This window comes from Equus caballus, chromosome 16, assembly GCF_041296265.1.
Source record: "Equus caballus isolate H_3958 breed thoroughbred chromosome 16, TB-T2T, whole genome shotgun sequence".
Classification (NCBI taxonomy): Eukaryota; Metazoa; Chordata; class Mammalia; order Perissodactyla; family Equidae; genus Equus; species Equus caballus.
This window is the reverse complement of record NC_091699.1, coordinates 93,930,433-93,947,846: the sequence shown is the minus strand read 5'-3', so window position 1 is coordinate 93,947,846 and position 17,414 is coordinate 93,930,433. Positions and strand designations below refer to the sequence as shown.

The window sequence follows — 17,414 nt, the reverse complement described above, 5'->3', positions numbered from 1 at the left end:
TTAATAATTTAAAATATTTAAAAAATTAAAAACTGATATGTCCCTCCCATAGGTGCATGCCATCCTAACTAGAACGATAGTTTTATGGTACTTAAATAAGGAATTTTAAGAAAGTTAGAACAACTGAAAACATTCTGTGGAGCATATACACACAATTCCATGTACTCTAACCCATATAACATAAAAACCTCATCTTATCTTGGAATGGAGAAGGACTTTCTAACCATGATCCCTGAGATAGAAGGAAAAGAAAGTAACTTTTAACTATATACACCAAACTTCTGAAACCTTAAAGTTAAAAGATGAAGGAAGAATTATCTGAAGCATATACGGCAAACAATAGATTGAAACTCCCAACATATAAAGAATTCTTACAAATCAAAAAGAATGGACATCTTAATTTAAAAATGAGCAAAGAGTATTAATAGGAAATTGATTCTCTCTTTCTCTCACATTCACACACACACGAAATGGACAAAAAAATTAAGATTTTCAATCTCAGATGTTTTTTTATCAATTAACAAAAACTTGGTAATATCTAGTATTGAAGAGGGTGTGGGAAAAAGGAAAGTCTCAGACACTATTGGTGGCAATCTAAAATTGTCCCAAACTTTCAAAGGGCAACCTGGAATATACAACAATATTTTAAACATACGTTCCACAAACAAAGCAATTCCACATCTGGAAATGTATCTTACGCAAACAAACAAATACACAAAGATGAAGACATTCATTGTAGCACTGTTTATGATAACAAAAACTGGATAACCTAAATATCTACTATGAAAAATTAAACCAATGTTCAAAGATCCATAGTATTTCATGATATTGTAAAATCATGCAGCCATTGCAAATAAAAACACAGATCCTTCTTTATTTGCGTAAAATGTTCGAGATATACAATTAAGTGAAAAAGGCAGGTAATCAAGTAGCATGTTTCTATTAGTGTTAAACAGAGATTCATTATGTATGTAAACAATTACATAAATATATACGTGCACATATATCTACACACACACACAACACATATCCTAGAAAACAGGTCTGAGATATTATATACCAAAATGTTAACAGTAGCTAGTTCAGAATAACACAATCATAGATCATTCTTACTTCCTTCTTCATACCTTTTGAATAGTATGAACCCTTTATAAATGAATATGTATGGGTTTTATGATACAAAATAGTAAGAAATATTTTCATTCTTTAAACAAATAAAGAATAAAAATCACTTTATTAAATACCTCATGCCTTTATCATATATTACTACTTTCTTACCTTTAAACCTTCAGCTGGAAGTCTATATCCAAATCTTGCTGGAAGGTCATCAAATGTCTGAGATGCATTTTCAAAATTATACTGAATATAAAATTAAAAACAATCAAGTTACAACCAATTTACACATAACACTAAAAACAAGTTTATTAAATTATTTATGTTTTCCTTTCTTCAATTCTGATTTCCTATCACAGCTTACCACAATAGAAATCAACTTTGTAAATGCATCACTAAAAGAGCAACGAATACAAACAATTTACTTCGTATACAACTGCTAAAATTGGATTCTGATTTCATATAATTATCATTAAACAGCAGAAATAATTCTGTAACATTGAACAACCTACTGTTTTCTGAGTTTTTCCCACAGACAATTCCCTAGCAAGGAATTTTCTAAACAGATTATTTTCCAGCAAGAGTTCCATTTTATTTTCTCTATATTTAAGGGTCTGATTTAATAGAAGAGATTTACAGGATTTCTGGCTGTAGCTATGAAAGATGCCTTTTCCCCAGAGAAAGAAGGAGCACCAAATCATACTTTGAAGGCATTGTCATTTTTTATATAATCTGAACATTTTTATCCGGGGCTGAGCAATGAAAAGACTAAACTCAATGAAATACATACAGAGACAGCTGAAGGTAGTCAAACTCTTTCACAAGTTTCCCTTTCTTACAGATACAGATTCCTATGCTACAATACTTGTCAGTCCTCTACCAAAACAGAACAAAACAAAGGTTCTCTGTGCTTCAGAAGATAATAATAATGATAATTGTTGTGAGTTTGCTATATTATTTAAGAACGTTCAGTGTGCTATACAGAAAACAAGACAAACAAGGAAGGTAGATGAAACTAAGCAAAGATGGTAAACAAGGGACTTTTGAAACACAGGCAAAACTTACACGATGTATTAGAAGTTAAGATAGTTGTCTATAAACTCTAGGCCAAAAATAGAAGACATCTGTTTTGAATATAGATAAAAAGATGGAACAAACTAAGTGTTCTGTATAGATAGCAAGGGACGCAAGGATCAAGCAAACCTTAAATATTCACGGAGTATAAATTAGGTCACATATCCGGATTGACAGTTATGTCTTCCCTAAATCAAACACCCATTGGTGATCCCCATCCTACCCTCATGTGTCATCTCCCAGAGACAGGCAACAGAGTACAGGTCAGCTGCTCAGGTTAGCAGCAAGGCACAGCTGCGTGCAGATTTAAATACCTTGCGTCTCTCCAAAGAGCAAGCAAACACTGGATCCAGACAACCTTCATCTGTCAAGTCCCCTTGTCCACCCTCAAACCAGGTCCTGGTAACCACACTGTCACCTGGGAAAGCTGATACAGCATAGAGAGACTGGACCAACTAATAATGGGCAAGACAGGACTCGGGTCGTGTGGTTCTTGCATTCCACTCGTACCCAATCCTGAGTGTCTTAACATACTGATCTTTCGCCTCTGCTCCTCACTGTATGTCTGTAATTAATTCCATAAACTGTGTGATTTAAGTGTCTGAATTTGGTCACTGAACCTATCCATTCTGTTACCTCTGGATAATCAGCCTGGTAGTACACTTGGAGATCAGCATCGCCTCAAGATAATTCCTACTATAATAATAATTCATATTTGCAGAGTGTTCTATGGTTTACAAAGTGCTTTTGAGTCACAAAATTGCCTTTCTATCCATTATCACAAGGTGTCATTTAATTCTAATTAAAATACCTTTCTTTAACTGATTTAATTCAATTATGATCAGCTTTGTGTTGAACTTGAGAAAGACATTTGACTCCTCCAAGGCCAAAGACATTACTATAAAATAAAGAAATTGATTTGGATCAACATAGATAGACCAAAGAAAAAACACAAATGTGTGCAGGCAGTACTTAAAAAAAGTACTCTTAAAATCAGGAAATGGAAAATCTATAACTGTACTAAAGTGTTCTTTTATCACTTCCTATTATGCACTGAGGAATGTCATTTTTTTGGCTAGAATTTTAGAAATAAAATATCTAGCTTGAACTGCAGTACTTGTAACACTAGGACTTGGAGTAAGTTTTGTTATTGAGTGAGACCCATTTTGAAACTGCTTTGTCTTTCTTAACAGCAAAGTAAGAACTGTCTCACACCGCCTCTTAGAATCACGTTGTTTAAAAACAAAAAATGTTCCCATCGTTCGTGAAAAAGACAAACAGAAACATCTTTAGCACAAAAGTGCTTTACATTTTTAGTGTTGCAGTAGGAGCTGCCGCTCATGAAGTTAAACCATGCTCACTGGTAACCTTCTGAAGTAGAAACTAAAGTTACCCCGCTCTGGAATCCCATCCTCAGTAACTGCCAGGTCACAGTTTCAGCCCACTTATTTCAAAACGGTCTCTTCCTTAACCAACTCTCCTCTTTGACAGCAGCCTTAATGAAAGTTTAATTTCACTTAGAAAGAAACAAACAGCTAACGATTATTGAACACTTATGACATCATGCTAAACACTTGACAGGTATTCACTTATTTAATCCTTACAACAATCCTATAAAGCCAGCCCCTATGATCATCATTCCCATTTTACAGAACGTCAAAAATAACTTGCTCCCGCAAGTTCGAGGAACCAAATTCTCATCCAGGCAGCTGGACCCCAGGGCCCTGGCTCTTAAGCCACTGCCCTACAAGGTCTCTCATGCTGTCTCATTTTCACAAGTAAATTAAGACTTCAGAGATATTAAATAATTTGCCCAAGGTCATGCAACTACAGAGTGGTAGAACTGGATTTAACTCAGATTGTAAATCCACTGCTGGAGCTCTTAACTACCACGCTACGTAATCCAATCTATTCACACACCAACCAAGGGTGCTTCTCTCCTGCTCTGCCCACTGATCCTCACAACCAAGCAACAGATTCTCTCTGACAAATGCCTACACCAGAATCAAAGGGCAGATTGGGAGTAAACCAAAATTGGGTTGTTTGACTCTCTGAAAATACACAATATAAATACTACTTCTCAATATGATCATGGCACAGCTCAAAGTAGCTTGTAGCCTATGGGCCTCAGAACATTCAACACTGGTCCATGATCTCTAACGTATAATGCCCGTGCCAATTCTAGCTCCACATTTCTAGACGTAAACCTACACACTCGATCATTACACATTTCCTTCTGGGTCAAAGGAAAGAGAAATGATGAGATAAGAGACAAAAAGAGAATGAACTGCTAACAGAAATAACAATAATCCAAAGTACCAAGGAATAAATGCTATTAAAAGAAGATATGAAAGAACTAAACCTCTGAGGAAAAGCTATTAATCAGTTCAAACACTTACTGAACTCCTCCTCTCTAACTCTCACTAGGGACTAGGAACATGAAGTTTAGTTAGACACAGTCCTGCCTTCCAGATGCGCATGATCTAGGAGGCTCACTGACTAGTCAGCAACACACTCCAGTAGCATCTCCACAGCCTCTCACAACTCACCGACTAGCTGAACAAATACTGCTCTCAGGGAATTAACAGTTAAGTGAGAGAATTCAACTGCCAAAAATAAAATCATCTCGCATACAAATAAGATGACTAAAACTGACTTTATCTTTTCAAAAGCAGTATCCTGATACCCGTCCAAAATGGAACTGGAATCAAGCTGATGTCCAACTTACATAAATCTCTATTACTACAAATTTCAGGGATGCTCTTATTCAATTAAAAGGAAGAGCTAATATTTTCTGCCTCTTGACTCACGGCCTTTTAATGTCCATTCTACTACAGCCAGTTCCTCCACTCGGGATTTAGTTCCCCTTTGTGCCAGGCACGCGCCTTCACAACCCACTCCCCTCCAGCTGTCCCTGCATTCAGGTCATCCTTCTAGCCTTTAGTGTCAGCATAAAAACCATATTTAAGCAGCTCCCATGCTTAAATCTGATGGCTCCTTCAGGAGATGACAGCACCACGCATTCCACGCTTTCCTGCCCGCAGCACAGAGCATACTGCTGGCCAGGACTGACTGTTCTTCTATACCTAACATTTAGTTTTATCTCTACATTAAAAAGTACATCTTGGGCAGTCTCATACACTGCTCGAGGGACTGAGTGAAGAATGATGAGAATGATAATTACAATGAAGATAAAAAGATAAATGTTTACTTTGTGTCAAATACTGTTCTAAGCAGTTTACCTTATTTAATCATCACTACAACACTCGAGCTTATAAATAAAGATGCGCTTATAGTGGCTAAGTAATTTGATCAAGATCATACAGCTGGTTAAGTCCCCAGGGCAGGCCACTGAAAATCATAGCTGAACCAGAGAATAACAATCCACATCAGGTAAAAAGAAAGAAAGAAGACAAGGAGTGGCAGATGTTACAAACAACAGAGGGAAAAAAGAGAGAGCAAACGAGAATGGAAGAAATCAAAGGAGAAAAGAGACCATAAGAACTTCAGTCCCTGATCGGCCCATAAATCCTCTCCCTCATTTCAAAAGTCATCCCAAGAACACCCCAAGGACTCTGGAGACAAATTTAGAGGTGAGATTTGAATAGCAATGGGCACTTAGTCCTTAAACGTTTCACTTCCATTCACTCTATAAAGATCCAGACTATTCTAGAAAAAAATCTAATCAACCAGTTTCCCCAGCAAAGAGTGTAACAGAAGGTGAGAAATCTCATAGGGACTAGAGTTGCTATGCCTTCAAAAGTTATGGTATAGAAACCAGCCCAGCTCTCCCAAGTTCTACAATGATCCTAGACCTTTCCACAAGTGCCACAGTAAACAGAAGCAGCGCTGAGGACCACAGCAAGCTGCGGTCAGCAACAATTTTGGCCCTTCTATTTCTCACCTAATCAGTCAGTAAGCCTATCACTTGCGTGCAGAAAGTAGAAACAATAAATCCTTACATAGTATCTAGAGAATAGGTGTGTGCACGTACACACATATACACACAGAGTTAATTCTTCTTTTTCTAGCTTCACGGAAATGAGAAACAGGAAATATACACATTTCCCAGTTTAGAGGACAGTAAGACAGCAGCATAGAAAGGATACATAAGGTTTTGAGGACCAGGCCTCCTCTAAAAACTTTTCTATCCACCATCAAAGATAAGACCATTGTTCTTCTCTTCTGACTCATTAATGTTAATCATAGGTTTAGATTTTCTATGGACATCTTACACAATTTTTTAAATATCATTATCAAAGTCATTACAGATATACTAATTACCAAAATGAGTAAGATTCTACCTAAATATACAGCATATAGATAAATGAGTACATGAGCCCTCTTGAGAGTTCACACACCCTCTCAAGAGCAACATTTGTCAGGTACTTAGTGTACATGATATCTTGTTAGATATTAAGCAATAAAAAGATGAGTAAGGTCCCCACTTTCAAGCAACAACTATGTGTATGTGTCTGTATGTTTGTAGGTAATCACCTTATAAGATTCCATCATTTGGGGCTTTTTTTTTCTTTTTTGAGGAAGATTAGCCCTGAGCTAACATCTCCTGCCAATCCTCCTCTTTTTGCTGAGGAAGACTGGCCCTGAGCTAACATCCGTTCCCATCTTCCTCCACTTTATATGTAGGAACCCTGCCACAGCATGGCTTGACAAGTGGCGTGTAGGTCCACACCTGGGATCCAAACCAGTGAACCCTGGGCTGCCCAAGCAGAATGTGTGAACTTAACTGCTGTGCCACCAGACTGGCCCCCCATCATTTGGGACTTCTTTTAAAGCTTTTCCTTAAGGAATGTTTTTAGACATGAACAAATTTTACTGTACTTACTGCTAAAATGTCCGCTTCTACAGGCAGTAGGTTTAAGAATGCAAAGAGCTGGACAGTCAAGATGGTATAGACTTGTGTGGCCGACAGCATGAGCATCCCTATGGAGAGCAGCATCTTGCTGTAAATCACCTGGAAGATAAGCAGGTAAGTAACAATGAGCTCTGGTGCTTTGTCCCTGAAAATAAGTCATTTCATATATCAATTCCTGATGTCCAAAAATATCTTTCAATTAAAAACATGTGCGAACATTATATTTCAAAAGCCTAACAATTTACATAGATTTGGACATTTAGGTAAACACCCAAGGTCAGCCAATACCTACATAACTCATGGTTACTAAGTTCTGTATTTTAACCACAAAACCCACATCCTCCCACAGTTCTCAGTTTACAGTACAGCTTGTCTACCAACTCAATTACAGGGGAAACTAGGTTTCAATCAAAATAATGATTAAAAAACGGACAAGCACATTTGCTTTAAATTTTTTTAGAATTTTAAAGAATTTTCCTAATTTTTTAAATACAATTTATAAATTCACATGTAAATTTACTTTGTATTTATCCTTGCATATTGTATTCATATTAGAGAATGGAAAAAAAATAGCCACATGTTATAAAGTAATACTTTTTTCCCTTTCCGTCCTAACAACGCACCTTTTTCCCTCCCTACATCCTAATTGCAACAGTGCAACCTCCCCCAACCTCGGCCAATTCCCTACATGAGTCCCTATTATCTCACAACAAAAAGGTACCATGAAAGGACTAAATGTTAAACAAGTAAGATCAAAATTCTCACTGGGAAGCCTCAACCAATTGTATAACACACTTCTTAAAAGATGAGAATGAAGTTTGGGGGCCTTTGGAACGAATTATTTCATTAAATGCCAGAAGCTCATGTAACAGTAATTCTGATGATTACTGTTGGAAGCCTCTAGACTTGGAGACTACCACACAGACTCTGACTCTCTGACACACACTGAAAGAGAAACACCTCTGAATAATTTCTGAACTACCGTTTTATAGAGCCATTAATACCAGAGATGAAATAAAGGTGAAAACACGTTATGTTTATAGATTTGCTCCACAGAAACAGAAAGTAGATTAGTGGTTGCCTGGGGCATTATAACTATTCTTTAAATCATACACAAATGGTTTATGCACTCTCCTGTATCTATGATGTCTAACCATTTTTTAAAAGAAAAAAATAAAGCAGCCTACCATTTAAAACAAGTGCTTGGGTTTGTTTTCCTGACTACATGGAAATATCACGAAAGCTAGCGAGCAGTAGCCAAGCGAGTCCACAAAGAAGCAACTATTAAAAACCAGACTTACATTCAACCCCAGAGTTAGAGCGTCTCATTCAGTGCCCATGAGGTGGATCTGGTAATCTGTTTTACTCATATCATTAACATGCACCCCAGGTGGTTCTTATCACGAGGGAACTTTAGAAAATATGCTTTAGTCCAATACAGCACATATCAGCCAGAGGCCTGTGATAAAAAACAAATGTTCCCAGGCCCCTCCCCTGGAGATTCAGACAGAAAATCTAAAATTTTACTTTCAAAAATTGTCCTCTGTGAATCTTTATGATCAAGCCAAATTTGGAAAACACTGTTCTCAACCACAGATTGGCAAGTGGCATACCAAGTCATTATTCATAAATTTCTTACAAGTCAAAGAGAAGTGGACTAGAGGGTAAAATTAGAGAAAGGAAAAAAAGAGAGAGAAATAGAAGTGCTAACAAAAATACACTCCACAATTCTTTCAAATACCACTATTGTCACTAGGGGTAGGTTGCTAACCCCAGCAATAAGCTACACGGCAAACAAGAAAAAGACAATTGACAATGAAATTGCTTTCATGAATATAAGAATCTTAAGCACCATTCCGGGAAACATGGCAGAAAATTCTGATTTTCTAGGTTACCAAAAACACCACGCCCAGTGCACTTCACAGTATCAACCTCCTGAATCAGAATTTTTTCTGAGGGTGCTTCACACAAATGTCACCACCATCACCACAGACAAATCAGTGGAGAACTTAACTTTGTGTCAGGCACTCTGATAAGCATCTGACATAAATGTTTTTCCATCTAATCCTCAGGACAACCTCGTCAAGTAAAACAAAAACAATGAGGGAAAAAGTAACTTGCACTATCATTCAGTTTCCCTATTTTAGCAGACTCAATTTCTATGTAAGTACTAAGACTAACTGACTGAATAAATGAACCAATTCCCTTACCCATTATCCTGCCCCCAACCCTCTTCTTCAATTTATGCATAATTTCTAAACAAAAAGCTGAGCATGGCCCATGACCCACACCTAGTTTGGGTGTTACACATGAAATCTGGCCTACTACGTGATGGCAGACAAGTATGGGGCACCAGATCAAGTCATACCATTCCCCCTGACTATAACATGTTCCTTTAAAACAGCACCCCAAGCTCTGTTCAGGACATCTTTTCTGTACACCACGATCTCCCCTGACAAACATCTGTGACCTGCCTACACACCTACCACACCTCTCTCCTCTTAATCTCCTCTGTGTTTTTTATTTATCATAATACTCATTACTTTGTCAAACTATAATTTGCTTGACTGTTATGTTTATTGTTTAGTCTCCATGTTTTCTGCAAGAATATAAACTCCTCCAAGACAGGAATCTTTATTTTATGGCTCTATCACAAGTATCTGAGTGGTGCCTGACACATATTAGGTACTTAACATCTGTCAGATGAATGCACACACGGCCTCTCTTGATATTCTCCTTCCACAGAGCCTCTGAATATGCCACCTCTTAACCATGGTTAAAAAAAAATTTTACAGGGCTAGCCCGGTGGCACAGCAGTTAAGTTTGCACGTTCCACTTTGTTGGCCCAGGGTTTGCTGGTTTGGATCCCGGGTGTGGACATGGCACCACTCATCAAGCCATGCTGTGGTAGGTGTCCCACATATAAAACAGAGGAAGATGGGCACAGATGTGAGCTCAGGGCCAGTCTTCCTCAGCAAAAAGAGGAGGATTGGTAGCAGATATTAGCTCAGGACTAATCTTCCTCAAGAAAAAAAAAATTTACAGCCTCAACATTAAAAGTATTTTATGTATACACTAAAAATATGCATAAATAGTATGAAACAAAATAATTTGCTAATACATGTAAACTCTGGGTGGTGGGACTCTATATGGTTTTTATTTTCTTTATAATTATCTGCATGGTTTAGAATAAAAAACTAAAACTTTCTAAAATCTATTTCATTTTATATAACATACCAAATAAAAGCCTAAAAGAAAATACACAGAAATCCGTTCCACTTGTTCAAGTTTTCTAAGTGTGCATTACTTTTATGCCAAAACAAAATTTTTTTAATGAGCAAGCAATTCACAAGTCTATTCACAATTTGGAGAAGATGAAATTATTTCTTCTGAGTGAAATGTGCAATTAAAAAAGAATGACAGAAGGGCAGATCTCAAGCTGAGAGTTAACAAATGCAAGCTGTCATTTTTTCTCTGTGAGCACCCAATTACACTCAAAAGATTCCATCCCACCCTACAGTCCTTACAGTTATCATTATGGTGATAAAGGTCAAATGTAGCAGCCATGTGGGCTCTGAGGCAAGTGCGTTCAGTTGGCAACACATCACAATTGACTACAGACGATAGCTCGACTGACTGCGATGCCATGGATTACTAGCATCCCATTTCCCTTGGCGAGGAGCTCAGCACTGTGTTCAGGCCCAAAAGCAAGACCAAGTCAATACCAAACCCTCAAAGTTTTAGATCTATCTCCTGGAACCACTCCAGGCACCAATTCTCTATCAGCAGGGGTTCAATCAGGAGACAGAAACCATATAGTAAATTAAACAGAGAGTGTTTAACATATATAACTATTAAACTATGATAGGACAGTAACTATGAAGATGTAACAAGGAGTGGCAAGGGGCAGGATGGAGAGATTCCGAAGGGGCATGAGGAAACCTCTGGGAGTGATGGATATGTTCATTAACTTCATTATGGCGATGGTTTCATAGTTACATAATATATCAAAGCTTATCAGGGCTGCCCCCGTGGCCGAGTGGTTAAGTTCTCACGCTCTGCTATGGCGGCCCAGGGTTTCACCTGTTCAGGTCCTGGGCGCAGACATGGCACCGCACATCAGGCTACGCTGAGGTGGCGTCCCACATGGCACAACTAGAAGGACCCACACCTAAAATATACAACTATGTACTGGTGGGATTTGGGGAGAAAAAACAAAAAAAAAGCTTATCAAAAGATATATTTTAAATATATAGTTTACTATATGTCAACTATGTCAATAAAGCTATTTTTAATTTTTTAATAATTATTTAATAATGAAATAACAAAATAAATAAAGTTATTTAATAATAAAATAATTATTAAAACTATGATAAGAAAATAAGGCTGAGGGAGAGTACCGGGACAGGATAAACTTGGAAGAAACGTCCCCTCCCCAAGGCTGGGGTTTCTCACTGGAGAAGGTATGGGTGCAGCACACTAGATAACAGAATTTCACTGGGTGTGCAAACCACAGCTGGGCCAGTGTTGCCAAGCAAGCAGGAAACCATCCTCCAGAGTGCAGGCAAGTGAGGCTGGGGAGCAGGTGTGCAGAGGTAGCCAGGACACTGCTGCAGGCATAGGCCTGGAATGCACAGTATCCACGACAAGAGAACTGCAGGAAACAACTCCCTGGGGTGTAGGCAAGTCAAAGCTAGTGGGCAGGCATGCAGAAGTAGTCAAGGCACTTCAGGCATAAGGCCTCAGGAGCACAGTGTCCCCTTCAGAAGAGCCATGGCAAAGTGGTCACCAGGTCTAGACTGGGGCTGCAAGATCGCTGAGGGCCTGTGTACTTGTGCACATGGCTGAGACAGAGTACCACCAGATGTCCCCACCCGTATGTCCTGCTGACAGATGGTGCCACAGGAGCAAAACAAAGAAAAATGCAGCTCGTCAGAACTAGGAAGAAAAATCCCCTTCCTCCAGGAAGTCCCCTCCAGCACCCCCCAGCACCTGATAAAGCTTACCATCAGCAGAGTAACATCACCAAGATGGCAACACAAGTCATCCTGACTTCACTCCCCCTCTCAAGGAGAACAACTAACATCTATTCAAGAACGAGACACCACTGAGAGAATCCTAGAACACCGGGGTGAGGGTGAAGCACCCCCTGCACCTCAGAGACCAAGACAGACTGCACTCAGAGGGTAAGAGGAGCGGCCGCCCGTTGACTGCACTGCTTCTCCCCCAGGCCAGCACAGCACCACAGGGAGAGGTCTCCCCTGAGCCTCCTGTTCCTCCGGTGGGAAAAAGACAGCCCAGGCAAGACAATCAGCCCCCTCCAGCATGGTGGGTCGCTTTGTAGGAGCCCCTACTCTGATCTCACACCACGGAGATTGTTAAGGGAATCTGCTGGGCTAGCCACTGGAAATCTGACTGTAATGGAGAAGGTGGGAGGGGCTAGCAACAATGCGTTAACTCCTGCAGTACCCAAGTAGTAATCCCAACCAATGGCTTTGCACATCTGTAGAATCAAGTTAGGGGCACACTCTAACCAGAGAACCTGATGGGGTGCAGATCTGTCTGATTCGGATCCTCAAATGAGGAGTTCTGCCAGTCCTAAAGACCAGTTTGCCAACACCCACGCAAGCTGCTGAGTCCCCACCCACTGTAGAGCACCTTCCAGCCCCATCTGACAGGAGGGTTGGTGACAACTCCTGAAAGCAACGTGGCCCAGCAGCACTCTAGTCAAGGTGGGTAGACAGAGTCCATCACCCCCAGAGCGAGGCTAGTACCAGGAGTGGAGGCTTCCTGTATAACACACAGGCGGAGGGGTTAATTCATAGCCAAGGCTGAGGGTAGTTCTTGGACTCTCCCAACTGGAAAACCTGCGTGGGAAATTGAGAGAAGCCAGGAGGATCCCCTACCCTTCCCGCCCAGGCAAGAGGGCTAAGCCAAAGCCCCACCTGCTGCGGAGAGTGTCTTCCAGCCCCCTATGACTAGAAAGGCTGGGGAAAACACCTGAAAGTTGTGCAGCCCAGGGGCACTCAAGCCAAGAGAAGGGCAGACAGAGCAGATAGATGGCAGAGCAAAGCCAGTGGCCCTGTTCGGCCAGGGAACATGGGGGCAGCTTGGCTTGAGTTAAGAAAACAAACAAAGGGCTTTACTGGTTTTAGAGCTGCTTCTCTTGCTGTGCCCGGGCAAGGAATTTAATACATAGCCCCACTCATCACTGAATATAGCCTTCACCCGGTCCAACCAGGGAACCTATCCAGAGCACACAGAAAGCTGTGTAGCCCATTCAACAGCCCTATGTACAGTGGCAGTTGAACAGAGACCATAGACCATGGCTTTCTATCTGCAAAGCTAAATCAATGGCCTCACCTGATCAGGGAATTTGTACACACTCAGACCCGATTCAAGCCCCCAAACAACAAGCTGTACAGGCCCTGAGCCCTGGCCTGCTGCCCTACTAGGGCAGGGAACCTAATTCATAGCCTCATCTACCACTGAATATAGTACCCAGTCCCAACTATCCAGTAAGCCTGACCAGAGAATTCAGGCAACCACAAAGCCCATCCTACAGCCTCACTTGGGTAGAGAACCAAGCCAGCAATCCTGTCCAACTGTTCTCAGCCAGTGGCACACCCCCCTATCCCCATCCTCAGAGCTTAAACAGTTGCCTCACCCAAAAACAGACCATAATAGCAAGCCCCACTTGCCCAAAGACATTACCAGCAGATGCACCCAGAAACCCAAACTGTGCTGACTGGCGAAGAACCATCTCTGCCAAAGCAAACCCATAAAGTCTGAAGAGAGCCCTACTACTTAAATGTGCAGATACCAGTGTGAGGAATCAAGGGTCACAAAAACCAGGTAAAGATGACACCACCAAAGGAAACTAATAAAGTTCCAATAACTGACCCTAAAGAAATGGAGATCCACGAACTGTCAAAGAATTCAGAACAACCCTCTTAAGGAAATTTAGTGAACTACAAGAAAACACAGACAGACAACTAAATGAAATTAAGAAAACAATGCATGAATGAAAAGTGTAACAAGAAAACAGAAACCACCAAAAAGAAACCCTAGAGATGAAAAACACAATAAGTGAACTGAAGAATTAATTCAATAGAGTGTTTCAAAAGTAGACTCAACCATGTAGAAGAAAGAATCAGCGACCTGGAGGATAGGACACTGAAAATTATCCAGCCAGAGAACCAAAAAAGAATGAAAAAGAGTGGAGAAAGCCTTTGCAAATTAAAGGACACAATGAAAAGAAAAAACATTTGCATTATGGGAATTCCAGAAGAGAAAGGGACAGAAGGTATATTTGAAAACTTCTCAAACCTAGGAAGAGAAATGGACATCCAGATGCATGAAGCCCAAAGGATCTCAAATAGGCTGAACCCAAACAGAGTTACACTGAGACACATTAAGTTGTCAAAAGTCAAAGACAAAGAAAGAATTTTAAGAGCAGCAAGAGAAAAGAGAGACATTACATACAAGCAAACCCTCATAAAACTATCAGTAAATTTCTCAACAGAAACTTTTTAAGCTAGGAGAGAATGGAATGACATAATCAAAATATTGAAAGAAAATAACCTGTCAACCAAGAATTCTTGGTGAAGCTGTCCTTCAGAAACAAAGGAGAGACAAAGACTTTCCTGAACAAACAAAAGCTGAAGGAGTTCATTACCATCAGACCTGCCTTACAAGAAACACTAAAGAGAGTTCTTTGAGTGGAAGTAAGAGAATGCGAATTAACATCATAAAAACACAAAAAGATAGTGTAAATCTCACTGGTAACGATAAATATATAGTCATAGTTAGATTCTGCAATATGGTAATAGTGGTGCATAACTCAGAACTCTACTTTAAAAGTTTTAAAAAAATGAATGTAACAAAAATAACATAAATATAATAATTTGTTATTAGTCACACAATATAAAAAGCATGTAAATTATAACAGCAACAACCTAAAACATGAGGGAGAGAAGAAGTACAAGTGTAAAGTATACAAATTCTATTGAAGTTAAATTGTTACCAGTTTAAAATAGGGTGTTATAAGTTTCAGATATTTTATGTAAACCTCATGATAACCACAAGGGAAAATCTTGTAGTAATTACATACAAAAAAATCAATAAAGAAGTCAAAGCATACTGATACAAAAAGACATGAAACACAAAAAAAGACACGATAAGAAACAAGAAACAATGGATCTACAAAACAATCAGAAGACAATTAACAAAATGGCTACAGTAAGTTCTTATCTATCAATAATTACTTTAATTGTAAATAGATTAAATTCTCCAATCAAAAGACAATAGAATGGCTGACAGGATAAAAAACAAGATCTGACAACATGCTGCCTACAAGAGACTCACTTCAGGGGCCAGCTCCGTGGCCGAGTGGTTAAGTTCATGCACTCCACTGCAGCGGCCCAGGGTTCAGATCCTGGGCGCGGACATGACACCGCTTGTCAGGCCACGTTGAGGCAGCGTCCCACATCCCACAACTAGAAGGACCTGCAACTAAGATATACAACTATGTACAGGCGGGGTTTGGGGAAATAAAGCAGAAAAAAAAAAGAAAAAGACTGGCAACAGTTGTTAGCCCAGGTGCCAATCTTTAAAAAAAAAAAGAGACTCACTTCAGCCTTAAAGATACACATAGACTGAGAGTAAAGGGATGGGAAAAGACATTTCAAGCAAATGGTAAAAAAAAAAAAAAAAAAAAAAAAAAGCAGTAGTTATACCAGACAAAGTAGACTTCAAACTAAAAATGGTAAAGAGAGACAAAGAGGTCATCATACAATGATAACTAGATCAACACACCAAGAAGATATAACAATTGTAAATATTCGTACACTCAACATCAATGCACCTAAATATATAAAGCAAAAACTAACAGAGCTAACAGGAGAAATACACAGTAATACAATAGTAGTTGGGAACTTTAATACCCCACTCTCAACAGTAGATAGAGCATCCATACAGAGAATCCCAGCACATTTGAATGACACTATAGACCAAATGGATCTAACAGACATATACAAAACACTCTATCCAACAGCAGAATTCATAATCTTCTCAAGCGCACATGGAACATTTTCTACAATAAACCATATGTTAGGTGGCAAAACAGGTTTTAGCAAATTCAAGAAGACTGAAATCACACCAAGTATTTTCTCTGACCACAATGGCATGAAACTAGAAATCACAAGAGGAAAATTGGAAAATTCATAAACACATAAAAATTAAACTACAGGCTCAAAGAAGATTAAAGGGGAAATAAAAAAGTTTCTTCCAACAAAAATGGAAACCCAGGGGCCAGCCAGTGGCACAGTGGTTAAGTTCACATACTCCACTGCAGTGGCCCAGGGTCCGTAGGTTCAGATCCTGGGAGCAGACCAAGCATTGCTCAGCAAGCTATGCTATGGCAGCATCCCACATAAAATAGAGGAAGACTGGCACAGATGTTAGCTCAGGGCCAATCTTTCTCACACATACACACAAAAATGGAAACAGAATATACCAGAACATATGGAATGCAGCAAAATAAGTTCTAAGAGGGAAGTTCATAGCAATAAATACCTACATTAAGAAGAAAGATCCCAAATAAACAACTTATCTCTATGCTTTAAGGAACTAGAAAAAGAACAAACTGAGCCCAAAGTTAGCAGAAGAAAGAAAATAATAAAGATTAGAGCAGAAATAACTGAAATAGAGAACATAGAAACAATAGAAAAGTTTATCCAAACAAGAGTTGGTTCTTCAAAAAGATAAACAAAATTGACAAACCCTTAGCTAGCTTGACCAACCAAAAAAAAGAAACAACTCAAATCAACAAATTAATGAAAAAAGAGACACTACAACTGATACCACAGAAACTCAAAGGATCATAAGAGGCTACCACAAACAGCTACATGCCAACAAACTGGACAACTTCGAAGAAACGGAAAAATTCTTAGAAGTTTTACATACAACTTGCCAAGACTGAATCAAAAAGTAATAGAAAATCTGAATAAACCAATTACTAGTAAGGAGATTAAATCAGTAATCAAAAGTCTTCCAACAAAGAAACATCCAGGACCAGATGGTTTACTAGTGAATTTTACCAAACATTTAAAGAAGAAGTAACACAAATCCTTCTCAAACTCTTCCAAAAAATCAAAAGGAGGGAACATTGCCCAACTCATTTTACAAGGCCAGCATTATGCTAATACCAAAATAAGAAAAGGACACTATCGGAAAAGAAAACTACAGGCCAATATCCCTGATGAATATAGATGCAAAAATTCTTAATAAAATACTAGCAAACTGAATTCAGCAGCAAATTAAAAGGATCATTCACCATGAGCAAGCGGGA

General features: G+C 39.2%; 1 protein-coding gene across 7 annotated transcripts in view; it reads right to left on the bottom strand.

The window, feature by feature from the left end:
• Nucleotides 1-17,414, bottom strand: part of RNF13 (ring finger protein 13) — a 158,433-nt gene that overhangs the window by 124,875 nt on the left and 16,144 nt on the right. For all 7 annotated transcript variants that reach the window (XM_023621096.2, XM_023621098.2, XM_070238305.1 and 4 more), the window contains exons 2-3: nt 7,034-7,162; nt 1,279-1,359 (exon numbers count right to left, since the gene is read on the bottom strand). In XM_023621096.2, coding sequence (XP_023476864.1) covers nt 1,279-1,359; nt 7,034-7,147 — 195 coding nt within the window. In that variant the 5' untranslated portion in view covers nt 7,148-7,162. The remainder of the gene's footprint in view (nt 1-1,278; nt 1,360-7,033; nt 7,163-17,414) is intronic.